At 45.9% G+C, this 14,544-nt stretch overlaps 4 protein-coding genes and 1 long non-coding RNA gene across 11 annotated transcripts; 2 read left to right on the top strand and 3 right to left on the bottom strand.

Annotated features, from left to right (window-relative positions):
• The first annotated feature begins 200 nt into the window (after nt 1–200).
• Nucleotides 201–1,738, top strand: LOC6614685 (heparin sulfate O-sulfotransferase). Its single transcript, XM_002039076.2, has 5 exons — nt 201–466; nt 532–850; nt 909–1,047; nt 1,108–1,328; nt 1,401–1,738. Exons 1-5 carry the CDS (start codon nt 340–342, stop codon nt 1,642–1,644), a joined length of 1,050 nt encoding a protein of 349 aa, XP_002039112.1. The 5' UTR covers nt 201–339; the 3' UTR covers nt 1,645–1,738.
• Nucleotides 1,739–2,602: 864 nt separating this feature from the next.
• LOC6614684 (alpha-tocopherol transfer protein-like) lies at nt 2,603–9,150 on the top strand. 6 transcript variants are annotated; one of them, XM_032727515.1, is made up of 6 exons: nt 2,603–2,657; nt 3,734–3,851; nt 7,126–7,305; nt 7,891–7,985; nt 8,051–8,204; nt 8,381–9,070. In XM_032727515.1, exons 3-6 carry the CDS (start codon nt 7,137–7,139, stop codon nt 8,866–8,868), a joined length of 906 nt encoding a protein of 301 aa, XP_032583406.1. In that variant the 5' UTR covers nt 2,603–2,657; nt 3,734–3,851; nt 7,126–7,136; the 3' UTR covers nt 8,869–9,070. The 6 variants fall into 6 exon arrangements, with proteins under 6 accessions (XP_032583406.1, XP_032583407.1, XP_002039111.1 ...); XM_032727516.1 differs by lacking the exon at nt 2,603–2,657 and adding an exon at nt 2,660–2,725; XM_032727512.1 differs by lacking the exons at nt 2,603–2,657; nt 3,734–3,851 and adding exons at nt 6,016–6,171; nt 6,857–6,962.
• LOC116803587 lies at nt 4,350–5,307 on the bottom strand. Its single transcript, XR_004363677.1, has 3 exons — nt 5,239–5,307; nt 4,603–5,142; nt 4,350–4,476 (listed from the first exon to the last, which is right to left on the bottom strand). It is a non-coding gene; the product is annotated as an uncharacterized LOC116803587 (long non-coding RNA).
• Nucleotides 9,151–9,159: 9 nt separating the features above from the next.
• Nucleotides 9,160–12,461, bottom strand: LOC6614683 (ras-related protein Rab-9B). Of its 2 annotated transcripts, none has more exons than XM_002039074.2 (3): nt 11,977–12,461; nt 10,165–10,359; nt 9,160–10,103 (listed from the first exon to the last, which is right to left on the bottom strand). In XM_002039074.2, exons 1-3 carry the CDS (start codon nt 12,166–12,168, stop codon nt 9,723–9,725), a joined length of 768 nt encoding a protein of 255 aa, XP_002039110.1. In that variant the 5' UTR covers nt 12,169–12,461; the 3' UTR covers nt 9,160–9,722. The 2 variants fall into 2 exon arrangements, with proteins under 2 accessions (XP_002039110.1, XP_032583409.1); XM_032727518.1 differs by lacking the exon at nt 11,977–12,461 and adding an exon at nt 11,119–11,148.
• Nucleotides 12,462–12,610: 149 nt separating this feature from the next.
• LOC6614682 (tRNA-splicing ligase RtcB homolog) lies at nt 12,611–14,360 on the bottom strand. Its single transcript, XM_002039073.2, has 2 exons — nt 12,947–14,360; nt 12,611–12,889 (listed from the first exon to the last, which is right to left on the bottom strand). The coding sequence occupies exons 1-2, from the start codon at nt 14,237–14,239 to the stop codon at nt 12,662–12,664; spliced, it is 1,521 nt and encodes a 506-aa protein (XP_002039109.1). The 5' UTR covers nt 14,240–14,360; the 3' UTR covers nt 12,611–12,661.
• Nucleotides 14,361–14,544: the final 184 nt, after the last annotated feature.

The following is a 14,544-nucleotide window of genomic DNA, read 5'->3' as shown; positions in this document are numbered from 1 at the left end:
GGACTGAAATATTCTGTGTTATGTTTTAGGAAAAACATATTTATTGAAGTTATAAATTAATTACTTTAATGATTCCTAGCTGGAAATTAAATCCAATTATCTGAGCTAGCATTTTTAGCTATTTTTCATCACCAAGTTAGTCATTTCAGCTACAGCTGCACATTCCGACAGATTCACCAGATTTTAGTGCCTTGCAGCACTGTCCAGTAGCTGCTGACCAGCACTGCTCGACGTTGATTGCAGAAAAAAAACAAGGAAAACAACGACCTGAGATTATGCTGAAATAAATAGCCTGATATGAGCTGCCGTGCTGACCTGTAGAGCAAACCGACACGAGGCATGTTTAGGAAACTGCTCAAGATGTGGATTCTGCTCCGACCCACCCACTGGCTGATCCTGATAGCCCTGTGCGCGGTCACCTGTGCAGGTTACTGGTTGCTTTGGTCAGAGATTCGCCTGGAACATGGTAAGTGGAGTCCGGTAGATAGACAAAGGCGTATTACTTTAACACCCACTATCTATTTTGTGCAGCCTTCAAGCCGCTGTCCAGGCTGGGCGATTCCCTGAGCCCAGATCAGCATGCCTCGTCCACCACCGATGACTTTGACTTCGAGGAGCACTTGGTGGTGCTTTACAATCGCGTTCCAAAAACGGGATCCACCAGTTTTGTCAACATAGCATACGATCTGTGCAAGCCCAATAAATTCCATGTGCTGCACATTAATGTCACTGCCAACATGCACGTCCTCTCGCTTCCTAATCAAATCCAATTCGTGCGCAATGTTTCCAGGTGGCACGAGATGAAGCCAGCTCTTTATCACGGCCACATGGCCTTCCTAGACTTCTCAAAGTAGGTAACATCTAGCCAATTCAGCAGAGCCCGTCTCAATTGCATTAATCTTTGGCAGATTCCAAATCGCCCACAAGCCCATCTACATCAATTTGGTGCGCAAACCTCTCGACAGACTTGTCTCCTACTACTACTTTCTACGTTTTGGCGACAACTACCGACCGAATTTAGTCCGCAAGAAGGCGGGCAATAAAATTGTAGGTAGAGCATCAAGGCATGGACCTCCCTGTAACCGAAACCCTTACACATTTTTGCAGACCTTCGATGAGTGCGTGGTGCAGAAACAACCCGACTGTGATCCCAAAAACATGTGGCTGCAGATACCCTTCTTCTGTGGCCATGCAGCCGAGTGCTGGGAACCCGGCAGCAGTTGGGCCTTGGACCAGGCCAAGCGCAATCTAGTCAACGAATACTTCCTAGTCGGAGTCACCGAGCAGATGTACGAGTTTGTGGATCTGCTTGAGAGATCCCTCCCAAGGTGTGCCGCCCAACAATATGTTATTGTCTGTTTTAGAATACGTCCAGTTCAATGACCTGTTTTTTTTCGCAGAATTTTTCACGGCTTTCGTGAGCACTATCATAACTCAAACAAATCTCATCTTCGGGTGACATCTTCCAAGCTTCCTCCCAGCGAATCGACAATTAAGGCCATTCAAAAGACAAAAATCTGGCAAATGGAAAACGATCTGTACGATTTCGCTCTGGCCCAATTCGAGTTCAACAAGAAGAAGCTCATGCAGCCGGACAACAAGCACGTGCAGAAGTTCATGTACGAGAAGATTAGGCCCAAATGATTGCAAAGAAGGCGACGGAGTCGCAGAGCGAGGATTCGGCGGACTCCAGTTATCTAACCACGAGTCTCCGACAATTGTATTGTAAATACGTAACTCTCCTTCGCATAGATTTGATCTGTACTTAAGAGTAACTCATCCGTACACTTAAGCGCTACCTAAGACTTTAGCAGTGAATATCGTTGACATATTACTAACCCAAACCTTTTGTACGTAGTCTAAGCTTTAAACGTATAAGACAGGCGAGAACGCGTTTGTAGTTCATCGTAAGCAATATCTAGCAACAATTGTCTGCACAATATCTCTATATGATTAGTCAAATGTACGTTTTATACTCGACAATACAACGGAATGAATGGATGAATTGAATTGAATGTAGGCCATAGATCGATATACATACGTAGAACTAGAAGTAGGTGTAAATTCATATGTAAACGACTCTCATTGATTGTAACTCTCATAGGCTAGGCCATAAATCTGAATTTGACACTCAAATTAAATGCATGTAAATACCCAATAGATAATGGAGTGTCTGTCTGTCTGTCTTTCTGTCCACATGTGAAGCGCGCTGTGCGTATCAACAGCTGTCGCTGGGATTGCGTGTTCGTAAATTGATTAATGCCATCAGTGGGTTACTTTTAACTCTTGGCGTTCTGTACTTCGACTTAGCTAATTGCACTTGCCTGCCCAACGAAATTCCGCCGGACTTTAAAGGCTGACGTAGCTCCGTGCTCGAAGGTGATCGACTGACTGGCCGACGGATTGACCGAATGGCTGAATGGCGGAATGGCTGAATGGCGGAATGGCTGAATGGCGGAATGGCGGTCCGACACGCAGAATGGGCTCAGGCAAGCGCAAGAAATGGCATGGAAATACATTTGGAAACGGCGATCAGTGAAATACTTAATTAATTGCTCGAGCTTGAAACTAAAAGCAAATGAGCTCGCATTACCCACAGCCCCCGTCAGTCAGTTGATCACTTGATCGTGGAACGCGGACACGCCAGTCGAAAGAAGGTACATAGCTACTGTCCGGCAGAAAAGCACGGTTACTGTTGTGTCGAACGAGAGGAGCGATAGCCAAAGTAATAACTACACTAACGATCCGTAAGAGGGACTTAAAACTCGTTTTTCACTCAGTCACAGTGGCGATGGCGATTAGTCTTTAAACTACTCGTGTACGGAGCGTTCAAAAGTTCAAGTCTAATTGCATCCAAGTCGCGTAACCATCAGAAGATCAACCACGATACACTGTGCGAAACGCTCAGAACACGCACTTACTATATATAATATATATCTGTGCCGCGATTTCGAAAGTGCCCCAATGCCAGATAGCCTAACTTTCAAAATCGCGTATTTTGCGACGAGGAATGAAAATATACCTTGGTTTACATTCTAGAATAAATATAGAAAGTGGACTTTTCGCAAGTGCCAGATGAGAATTTCTCGAAAATGCTAAACAGTACAAGTTACAAAGTATATATAGTTAGTTACAAAATATAGTAAAGTGGACTTCCTGATTGAAAGTACTGATTTTTTTATGATGGAATATTTAAATAAAACTATATCGAAACTTGGTGTCTTTACCCACGTATGCTTGAGTCTAGAACTTTTCAAAAAGTGCTTACAAAGCGATTAAAGTGTTTGAATTATTGTAGTACTCACTTACTTTCAGTGCAACTTCTTAAACATTATATTTAATAATGTTAATTGCTGTAGAAAATCGATTGAGTGCGCTGCACCGTGAGAAATACCACACTTGTCTTGGCACTTTAACATTACTAAAAAAATGAAAAAACATAAAATTAATGCTGAGCTCAGTGAACCATTTTCAGGTGAACTTTCGCAAAACAAGCCAAAAAAAAAAGAAGATCCCATTCGGCGATTCGCGACGTGATCTTCAGAGCTCTTAACTCGAATCGGCCGCTTATAATGACCTATTAAGTCGCGCTGGTCTTACGAGTGCCCGACTATTCCGACCGACCTATGTATATATCTTGATAACTATAACTTTGTCGTACATATGTGCAATGCACGCAGTGCATAAAAGGGGCGGCTATAAAACGATTTGACAAGCAGCTTTGTATTTTCAGTCTTCAAACGCGACCCAAGCTCACTAGGTACACATATCGGAGTCGAAAGGGAGTTCCGAAGGATTTCCACTGTACCAGCCAACTATTTGTGGATTAGCCGATTTTCAATTCAAGCAAGGTGAGTGAGTTGTTGGATCCCATATACATATGTAGAGTGTCTCTGTTTTATAAGAGTGCATTTCTGAGCGTGTTGGGCTAGTGACTATTCAAATATCTTAGCCAGATCACCAGCACTGTCACCATGTATCTACGTTCAGCCGCTACTTGCGAGGCATCACTGTCCGTCCGCGTTTTTCGCATTGCCTTTTGCTCATTACTGTTGCATGCATTCCCTTTCGCACTCGTCGCGTCGCTCGAGAATTTCAGACAAAGTTCAGTAACTCGCCGACGACATTGACCCATTTAGCCACCGATGCTCCCGAGTCGAGCAGCCTGAATAAAGAAATATTAATTTATTTACACACGCTGCCATTTGCATGTGCATTCCGGTTTAGTTGTACATATGTAACTGTGTGTGTTCGATCTGCTTCGCCATGACCATGCTGACCACTGCATCTGCGATGAGGTGCCTGCCCTCTGAATTCCCACTTGGTGAGCAATAGCGAAGTCTGCCTAACCCCATTAATCGTATATTTATTGCAAGTACTATATGCATTTCCTTAGAATTATCTCCCCTCGAATAGAATTATTTTCTATATATGTACGTATGTATGTACATATGATAATGCGCGTGCCTACAGTTGCTAGAAAAATTATACACCAGTTGGTTAAAAACTTATTAGTCGCATATACAGTTGTGCTAGTAATTGCAAGTCACGATTAGTTCGAGAAAGAGTATTGAAAAAGGTATTCAAAAAATAAATAATTACCATTAAAACTTTTTGCAATGCCTTTTGATATAGCATCTAAATTGTTTGGACATCAAGCGAGTATTCATGTAACAATCCATTTGTTCGATGTCAGTAATGTTCACCCACTTGTACTTTTTTCATCTCTTGAGTAAGGTCAAAGCACTTTTGCTTTTGTCACGTTCTTCAAAAGCAGGTTTCTCATGCAGGGTTTTTTACCCGCTTTTTGCAAAAACAAAAAAACCGAAGGGCGAAGGTTGACATTGCAATGGGTCGTAACCCCAGAATTACTCATGCAACTCGCTTTGTACCACCCAGTTTTCGTCAGCATCCGCTTCGAGATGGCCAACAAAAATAGACCAAAAGACCAAAACTGGCCGTAATGAAATCGAGAGTATCATCGCAACGTAAATCCATATCCATGAATGGCCGAAGTCTTCGCACGTGCGATCGTGCGATTGAACCGATTTGTCCAAAACCGGGCGGAAACCATTTGATGTCCAGAACGCTCGGCGTTGGGACGTGTTAATTATACCAAATATGCCTGGCTTACACATGGGGCTGCAAAAATAGGGAAATATGATATGAATTCAGCTGATACGGTGTCATTAGGTGCGAACTTATGATCCTAAATCTATAAATATGATCTATAAATACTTGGAGATGGTTCCAAGTGTCCAATGTTTGTGATCTCCACCCTTCGGAGAGGCCCACCAACTTCTATTAACCGATTGCTATTGTGGTGACCCCAGGTGTAGGTTCGCCGAACAGGTGTAAGCACTAATTGGCGTAGAGCTGGGCAGCATTGAAACCGGATGGCTTCGCACGGGCACGGGGCTTCAGGGTCGCGATGGAAAATGCCTTTGCCAAGGGATTTTCGAGAGCCCAGTAGTACTGTGGGCGATTACCCGAAGAAAACCCGAATAAATTAGGCAAGGCCAAGTTGAAAGCGAAACTGAAACTGGCTTGAGGTGGCGGTGGCATCATTTCCCAATGACAATGCACCCAGACCCAGTGAAGCACACTCGCTCTCCCTGGCCAAACTCCATGTGTCTCTCTATCTAGCGACTCCTCGCTCTTGCGAGGCACGTGAATGTCATGCTCAAGTTCAGATTCAGCTGGTGCTGATCACTCATTGGGTGCACAAGCTGTTTCATATAATATCATTATATGGTCTTCCACCATCACTAGTGCAACCAAGCAAGAAAATGTTTAAAGATGTGTTTCAGTTGAAATAACTTTTGTTTTGTTGCATTAAAGTACGATAGTTAAGGGACCCCCTTTATAGCAGAAGTAGTTACTGTCGGGAAACAAACCCACTTGGCAGCACTGGCGCCTCCATCGACGACACCCACTCTCTTGACGCTCCGCTCACAATTCCAGTTTTAATTCTTGGCCTGGGCCTGGCATAAAATCTCGACTCGCGCTTTTGGCCGCAACAGTTTCATCTGGGCTTTCGGCTCCGTTGCACGCGTCACTCGCAGCTGGTTTTTTGGGCCGTCTTTGCGGAATACTGTTCGCCATTATACCATTATAGCCTTTAAGTTTGGGCCAAACTCGTTTCGGTCGTGTTGTGTTGTGTTGTGATCCGTGTGTACTATTTAAGATCTCGTATTTTCCCAGACACACCATTAGCGATTCAGTAGACTCTTGTGCATCATTCATGAATGCAAAAACAGACGATACCTTAAGCATATCACCTGGCCCATCTAGCCGAAATTGGTAACAATTTTCAATGTCAGCGCTTCGGATGCTAATCTCCTAGTCTTTTGTTTCGAGCCAGCTACTCAAAGCTGCGCAGCAAGACGGGAAATTTGTGGCGTTAATTTTCGATTTGATGGGAAATCTACTGCGCTAATTTCCGATTTGATGGGAAATCCAGTGTGCTAATTTCTGATATCCCCCCCCACTGTATGAGCTCGCAGACCCTGGCTCCTCATCTCGCAATTTGAAACCTGCCTAACTGGAATTGCGTTCAAGTAGAACGCGTCAAGTGTCTCTAGAATTCAGTTCAAGGCTCCTTACGTTATTTTCTGATCTTCGAAGAATTGCATTATCTTCGCGAATCTGTGGGCTCTTCTTCCGTTTTAAGCAATTTGCGAATGTCAAGGTGAAGGTCGGCCAGGTGATCAATAAATAAATAAATACATATATGGATATGTATAGCCGATCATCGCGGGGAAGTCTAGAAACTCGATGCAGTTGAGCCGGTTCCGAGTCACTTGTGTCTCGCTAATAAATTGAAATCTCTACGCTTTTTTCTTCTTATAAATAGAGGGCACAATTTTGCATTTGGCAAACTGAAAACAGAAAAAGCACATAGCTTAATAGAATCGCTGAATAATTTCAGTTAAGCCAGAGCAGCAACAATTGCAAAATGAGTAAGTAGTAATTGTCAAGTATGGCAACTAATTGGCAATCGATGTCAGTTAGCTCAAGTTATTTAGTTGGACGAAGTTCCAAGTGCGCTCAGTGCGAAGCCCGCAGCCCCAGCTCAAAGTACAGAAGCTGTCGCTAATCGAACCCCAACTGCTTCCCTTCCAGGAGTACCTACCATGCTGTCGGACATCGACCAACTGCCCACGCTCCAGGTGGGCGACCACACGCTCCAGTTCGAGTTGGGCGAGCCGACTGCCCAGGGCAAGGAGGTGGCCATCAAGGAGCTGCGCGAAACGCCCGAGCGCCAGAAGGAGGCCGCCAAGGAGCTGGCCCGTCTTCTAGAGGGTGAGTTATGATCAGGAATGGTCTTTCTGCTAGCTTCGCATGGAGTTTTACTTTGAATCAATATCATGCATTAACTACATGAGTTAATCATGTCATTAAAACTCACGTGAGTCATTATATGCATTTTACTAAACTATTTTCATTATATATATCTGAGGAATCGCCAAAAGCTGATAATTCCCACTTGCAACCATGCATGCAGTTATAATCACATTTAAGTTTTCTCTAAAGTACTTGAACTACCTATCTAAAACTTGAGTTAATAAAACTTAAGTTACTTAGCCTGCATCCAATAATTTACCCGATCGCTAGGTTTCAATTCCAAATCCATTTGTACACCAAGTTCGAACGAATAGTTCTATATCATTAGTTGGCGACTTCGTGTCACTAATAACAAGTTGGGGTTAAAAGCAGCGCGCGCTCGGGAGGATTTGGTTGCATAACACTCGCACAATAGTTACAAATTACTATTGGTTTTTAATTTCCACCTTATGGTTGGATCAGCTTAATGTCAGTGGTTAAGTGACTTTTAAGAAATCAGACTATTGGAGGTGAGGTCGATTAATATTAGCGATATGCTTCCAGCGGAGACGGACTTGCTGTACCCCAAGGGAAACGAGGAGTGGCTGATCAGATACCTGCGGCCCTGCAAGTATTACCCGGAAAGTGCCCGGGATCTGGTGAGTCTAGTGTGGCAGCCCAGTTGGTTGTGTTACTAATTGCATATATTCGGAATATGGAACAGATTAAGCGGTACTACGCCTTCAAGGTGAAGCACGCGGATGTGTACACCGACCTGAAGCCATCGAACGAGGCCAACATCTTCAAGCACAACATCCTCACCGTCTTCCCCAACCGAGATCAACTGGGTCGCCGCATTTTGGTCCTCGAACTGGGCAGTAAGTACACCGAAATAAGGATACTTCAATATATTAGCTTTTGAGTGCAAAGATCTCTATCTTCCGAGTAAAGTTTACTCCAGTTAAGATGCAGCTTTACCTCTCATTAGAAGTTTCATAGTGGTACTAAGCGTTGAACAGATCCTGGATTAATCTTTCGTAATCCCCGTTTACAGAGCGCTGGAAGCACAAGCAGGTCACCCTGGATGAGGTGTTCAAGGGAGCTGTGCTCTTCCTGGAGGCGGCCATGCTGGAGCCGGAAACGCAGATCTGCGGAGCAGTTGTGATCTTCGACATGGATGGCCTCAGTCTGCAGCAAACGTGGCAGTTTACGCCTCCGTTCGCCAAGCGCATTGTGGACTGGCTGCAGGACTCGGTGCCGCTCCGGATCAAGGCCATTCACATCGTGAACCAGCCGAAGATCTTCCAGGTGGTCTTCGCCCTGTTCAAGCCCTTCCTCAAGGAGAAGCTGCGCAGCAGGATCATCTTCCACGGCACCGATCGCGAGTCCCTGCACAAGTACATGTCGCCCAAGTGCCTGCCAGCCGCCTACGGAGGATTCCGGGAGGCCAGCCGCATCGACAGTGACCAGTGGTACCAGCTGCTGCTCAAGTGCGACACCGAGTTCGACACCATCAACTCGTACGGCTACAGGAAAAAGTGATCTGTGGCCACCGGCCAGGTGCTGCTCGTGATAATCAACTCCACTCGTTTCCACACGTCTTCACATTAAGCCCAAGTGGATCGTTATAGTTAAGCACTCGATCTACCATACGCTTGTCCTGTTAGTGAGTAGCGCCTAGAGTTTGCCTTAGTCTTAACCAGGATCGGAGTGTCGATCGCAGCCAGAAGAAGTGTTATACCTACATGCATATTATTTTAATCCGGGGTAAGCGTATTTATGTCATTTTACTATTGTACATTAAACCAATTGTTGAAATATAAACATACTTTGTAAACAAACACGTGCGGTATTCATATTTATTCGTTTGTTCCCAGCTTTCATATCAGATAAATACACTTAAGGCACTCCCAAGTTATGCAATATAACAGACTAAAATGTAGTTAGTACATTCTGATTGCCTTATGAGTAGTATATCAGACACCTAAAGCTTGCTTTCCTCAAGACACTTGGTTATGGTAAAGCCTTATACGATTGTTTAACCATTAAGAGTATTCATACCGCATATATTCGATACGGCACATAACAAAATAATAACTTAGAGAGATGTATTACTGCATATGAATCCAATATTCTAATAGCATAGCTAGTAAAAATGGAGATCCTATTCTCGACAGTGAAGCTAGCTCATAGTTAGCTCGCTGTGAAGCATAGTTCCCTTAGAATATCAACCACAACGAGGCAATCCTCTCTACAGCCATCAACATTGGGTGGTTGCTTTTGGGTCTGTGGCTCCTGCCCCTCCGCGGACTGGAATGCATTGAAGCTGAAGGTCGACCCGGCGGGGTGAGTGGTTAAAATAAGCGTAAGTTCCCTGACAGCTCCTGTCTGTCTGCTCATAGCCGATAATTGGTGGCTGGCGCCTTGCTGACGTTTTGCTTCTGGCCGAACACTTTCTTGCCCGGACTTTGCATGGCGGCATCATCGCCATCCGCGTCCTGCCCACCGCCGCCGCCGCCTCCTCCGCCCGTGCAACAGATGCGACGCTGCACCAGTCGAATGGGGCGGGTGAGGTCGATGGTGTCGCCGTGCTGGCGCAGCTCCGCCTCGGCCACGCACTCCATGTGCCGCCACTGGCGAAGGCCAAGGACGAAGGCATCCGTCACATTGGTGGCCGCCTTCGAGGACGTCTCGATGTGGCAGGCCACCTTCTGCTCCGCGCACCACTGCTGCACTGCGTCGGAGTTCACCTGTCGCTTCTGCGCCGGAATGTCGTTCTAGAATTGGAAAGAATTAACCTTTTAAACTCAAGATGAATGTTCTGCAGGCATAGCTCACCTTATTTCCCACCACAATGAATGGAAACTTGTCCTGGTCCACATCTGCGTAGTTAAGGAACTCATTGCGCCACACACCCAATCCCTTCAAGCTATCCCGGTCGTCGAGTGCGTAGCAGAGCAGGCAGATGTCCGATCCCCTGTAGAACGGGGTGCGTAGAGCACGGAATCGCTCCTGGCCAGCGGTGTCCCATATCTAGTTTGGGGAAATTCCAATTAAGGCAATGCATCAATTAAGTTTGATTGGATTGGCGATTCAAATTGGCGCTCAATTGAAATTTGCATTCGATTGAAAGCGAACTCACTGAGAAACAAACACTTTCGCGGTTTGAAAACCTATGGAGTGTTTGCATGCCTGACTCACTTAGATCAACACGTTTACTGTCATTTCTTGTGTGTTAATTAAATATTTAGTTTTGAACTGATAACGAGGTGGTGATAAGCAATTTGTTCAGGAAATAGTTCGTTGAATCTGAATTTGGTCAGTTCGTAAAGGTTACAAGTAGCATGCATACTTTAAATATTTATTTTAAGCTTTTATTTATACTTTTATCACTAACATTGGATATTTTAAACTCCTAAATCTAATGTAAACACCTTTGGCCTCTAAAACCCATGGGTAGAATAACCTGTTTAGGGTGTGAGTGCTGCCCATGGTAACTAAATGACTCCATTCATATACATATATAGGTAGTGCAAAAAACACCCCAGTGATTCCAGGCTTTTTTGCAGCACTGGGAAATCCGCTTTTGGCCAAGTTCTTCCTCGGCCCAGCGAACTGTGAACCAGAACTAACAGCTTGGAGTCCAGCAAACTATGCGAGATTCCCGCGGGATTAGTCATATGTATATGTATATCAGTCCACGCTCCACTTCCTACTATATAATGTATCTGCTGGTTCAATTAGAATCATTATTCCGATTTGCGACACCTTGGCTGCATTTTGCTTACTCACTGAGACGCGCTGCATATTCATGAGTTTTACGAGCTTGGCGAACTGTGAAAATCATTTAGTTCGATACTTTCGAAGACAACAGCCCGAATAAAATCAAAAACAACTGCGATGCGGATGAGATTGAGCGGGGAAACCGCGTCGGCGGATGAAACAAAGTCTCTCACTTGTTTGCCAAATGGCGAAACTGTCATTATTGTTATTATTTCAGTTTTTTGTTTCTGCAATGCCATTCCGTTCTCAACGCTAATTGAGTAGAAATCTAATGCCCATATGTGTGTGTGAGTGGGCATGGGGCAGATGGAACAGATACCCCTATAATGTAGGTACAGCTACAGTGGAAGAAACTACGAGATTAATTGGTTGCACATATTCATTTTCTTAATTTTAAATGCAAGACTCAAGAAATTGTCACTAAAATAATACTTTTCTCTATTATACGAGTGTTTTAGAGAGGTCAAGAATGACTGATGCATAGTCAATAATAATAATAATAGTTAAGGTTGCCATGTTTGGATGATTTAAGTTGTTAGCACTTCTGTTTTTACCCTGTTTAACTACTAAACTTCCACTGTGCCGCGAATGTAAGGGAATGGAAAACAAGGCTTAATCGTTGTGTAGTTTTCGAGTGTTTGCATCAACAAAATGCCAAAAAATGATCGGGCAGTGGAGCCCACAACCAGGCGAGGGGGAATAGATCAGGTGGGGGCTTAAGTGGAATACACATGAAGGAAATACGCTTGGCCAACTGTTGCATTCACCAAAAGAATTGCAAAAGTTCTACGGCCTTGCCGCAATATCGGTGATACTATTACTCGGCCAGTAGTTCGATTGCATAACAGTCATAGTCATAGTCTTCACCTGCAGAGTGTAGCGCTCCCCGTCGATGACAATGTCCTTGTTCATGAACTCCACGCCGATGGTGTGGAAGTTGTTCTCCTCGTAGCGATTGGCGACGAAGCGGGTGAGCAGGGCGGACTTGCCCACGCCCCCATCGCCCAGTATGACGACCTTCAGCAGCTTGGACTTCTGCGGCGGCCGCATGTTCGTCATGGTGCCTGCGTTTGTTTGTTCTTGCAGTTAAGCCCGGCAACAGCAGTGGCTAGATTTCTTCGGCCTTTTCCTACTGCGCAGCTTGGATGACTGCCGGCCGCAGTGAGTTTTCGACTTAATTGCACTCACGATTCCCGAGCGATTAGCAGGCGCACATACAGAAATGCACACACGGCGTGTTGTTAACAACGATTATAATTCGTTTTTTTGTTTAAATAAATCGAAATGGGCAGCTCAATCGAAATTCGCGCCGTGCAGCAGGTCCAATTGGATTGGCAGTCAGCTGACAACTAACAGACCGGGCCTTTGGCCTAACATTATGCTAAGCTCGTTGTTAACAGAGCGTTAATGTAGGGTGACCACAGTTCGCTTAACAGCGTTACTACATAGCTGTTAACTTTGAATAAAAACGAAAATCTTTTAACAAATTCTATAAAATTTTTAATTGGTTATTATAAATGTTTATTGACTTAATCACAATAATAAATTAAACTTAGCCCTTGATCACTGCAATTGGGCGCATCTTGATGCACTTTTTGCTGATGCCAGCTGCGTGGCAGGTGTCGACCACATCGGTCACGTCCTTGTAAGATTCGGGTGCCTCCTCCATGACCAGCTTGGGCGAGGCCACGCGTATGGCGATGCCCAATTGGTCCAGCTTGTCCAGCACATCCTTGTAGTCCAGATTGCGCCGGGATTTGGCGCGAGATAGGGCACGACCCTAAAAATTCAAGTTGTGAGTCTGGCGAACAAGAAGAAACAGGATTTGGGTACTCACCGCTCCGTGACAGGTGCTACCGAACGTCTCCTGCATACCCTGCTCCGTTCCGGTCAGCACGTAACTGCAAGTGCCCATGGTTCCACCGACGAGGACAGGCTGCCCGGTAAGCTGATAGTCCACTGGGATCAGGGGATGGTGTGGCGGGAAGGCGCGCGTGGAGCCCTTGCGGTGAACCAACAGCTTCCGCTCCTTGCCGTCTACCATGTGGTTCTCCACCTTGGCAATATTGTGCGAAACGTCATAGATAACGTGCATGTCGAGATCATCGGGAGTGGTGTTGAACATCTTGGCAAACGCCTGGCGGGTGAGGAATGTCATGGAGCTGCGATTGACCCAGGCAAAGTTCGCAGCCGCCGCCATGGCCTTCAAGTAGTCCTGTCCCTCCACCGAATTGATCCTGGCGCAGGCCAACTGCCGGTCATTGGTCTCGATCTTGTCCCGCTTCATGGCCTTCTCCATCTGGACCAGGGCGTCGGTAGCGACCTGGTGGCCGAAGCCACGGCTGCCCGAGTGAATCATCACCACCACCTGGCCCTTCTCCTCGATGCCCATCTTGGAGGCGCTCCACTTGTCGTAGATTTCGTCCACCACCTGGATCTCGGCGTAGTGATTGCCCGCACCCAGGGTGCCCAGCTGGGGCAGCCCTCGCTTCTTGGCCCGCATGCTCACCTTGGCGGGATCGGCGTTCAGCATGCGGCCGTACTCCTCGCAATGCTCCTTGTCCTCCGCCCACACGTAGCCCTCGCGGAGCGACCAGTCCATGCCCATTTCAAGGGCCTCCTCCAGATCGCGGGCATTCATGGGTATGATGCCCTTGGAGCCCACACCCACGGGTATGTGATCGAACAGAGACTGCGCCAGTTGCTCCTTCACGGGCTGCACATCCTTCTCGTACAGATTCGTGCGCAGGAGACGCACGCCACAGTTAATGTCGAAGCCCACGCCGCCGGGACTCACAACGGACAGCGGATCGTTCATGTCGAAAGCGGCCATGTTCCCGATGGCGAATCCGTAGCCGGAATGAATGTCGGGAAGTCCAATGGACCTGCCCACGATGCCCGGCAACGCGGCCACATTGGCTATCTGCTTGACGCCGGGCAGGAAGCCACCCACTGCGCCCGGGCGACAGGAGTTCTTCAGCTCCTCCAGCATCAGGCGCTCCAGCCGGCTGTTCACATAGAAGCACCCCTCCACATTCATGTTTGGCTGGAAGCCCTTCTTGATGCGCCAGCAGTGGTCGCTCACCTTCTCCAGGTACTTGAGCTCATCGTTGTACGGACGCACCACCATCCTGACTCTCCGGTCGTTTTTTTTGCCAACCAATCGCTTTTTTTTAGCTATTTATTTATAAGATCGCTATTTCACCGGTTTTTTATTTCTAAATTGCATGCCGGCTATAAATATTTGGCAGCGATACTATCGCAGTGTGCGATGTGGAAAATACCAAACTTAAAGCGGTTCGAAAAATACCGCTTTTACACTTGGAAACCAACTGTCAAATATCGTAAGCAAAATTTATTTATTTAAATTAAATTAAAAATGCTAACAAATAATAATACAACTCTGTATTATTTAATTATCCTGCTAACTTATTT

Source organism: Drosophila sechellia, chromosome 2L (genome assembly GCF_004382195.2).
Source record: "Drosophila sechellia strain sech25 chromosome 2L, ASM438219v1, whole genome shotgun sequence".
NCBI classification, from domain to species: Eukaryota; Metazoa; Arthropoda; class Insecta; order Diptera; family Drosophilidae; genus Drosophila; species Drosophila sechellia.
This window is presented reverse-complemented; position numbering and strand designations above follow the sequence as displayed.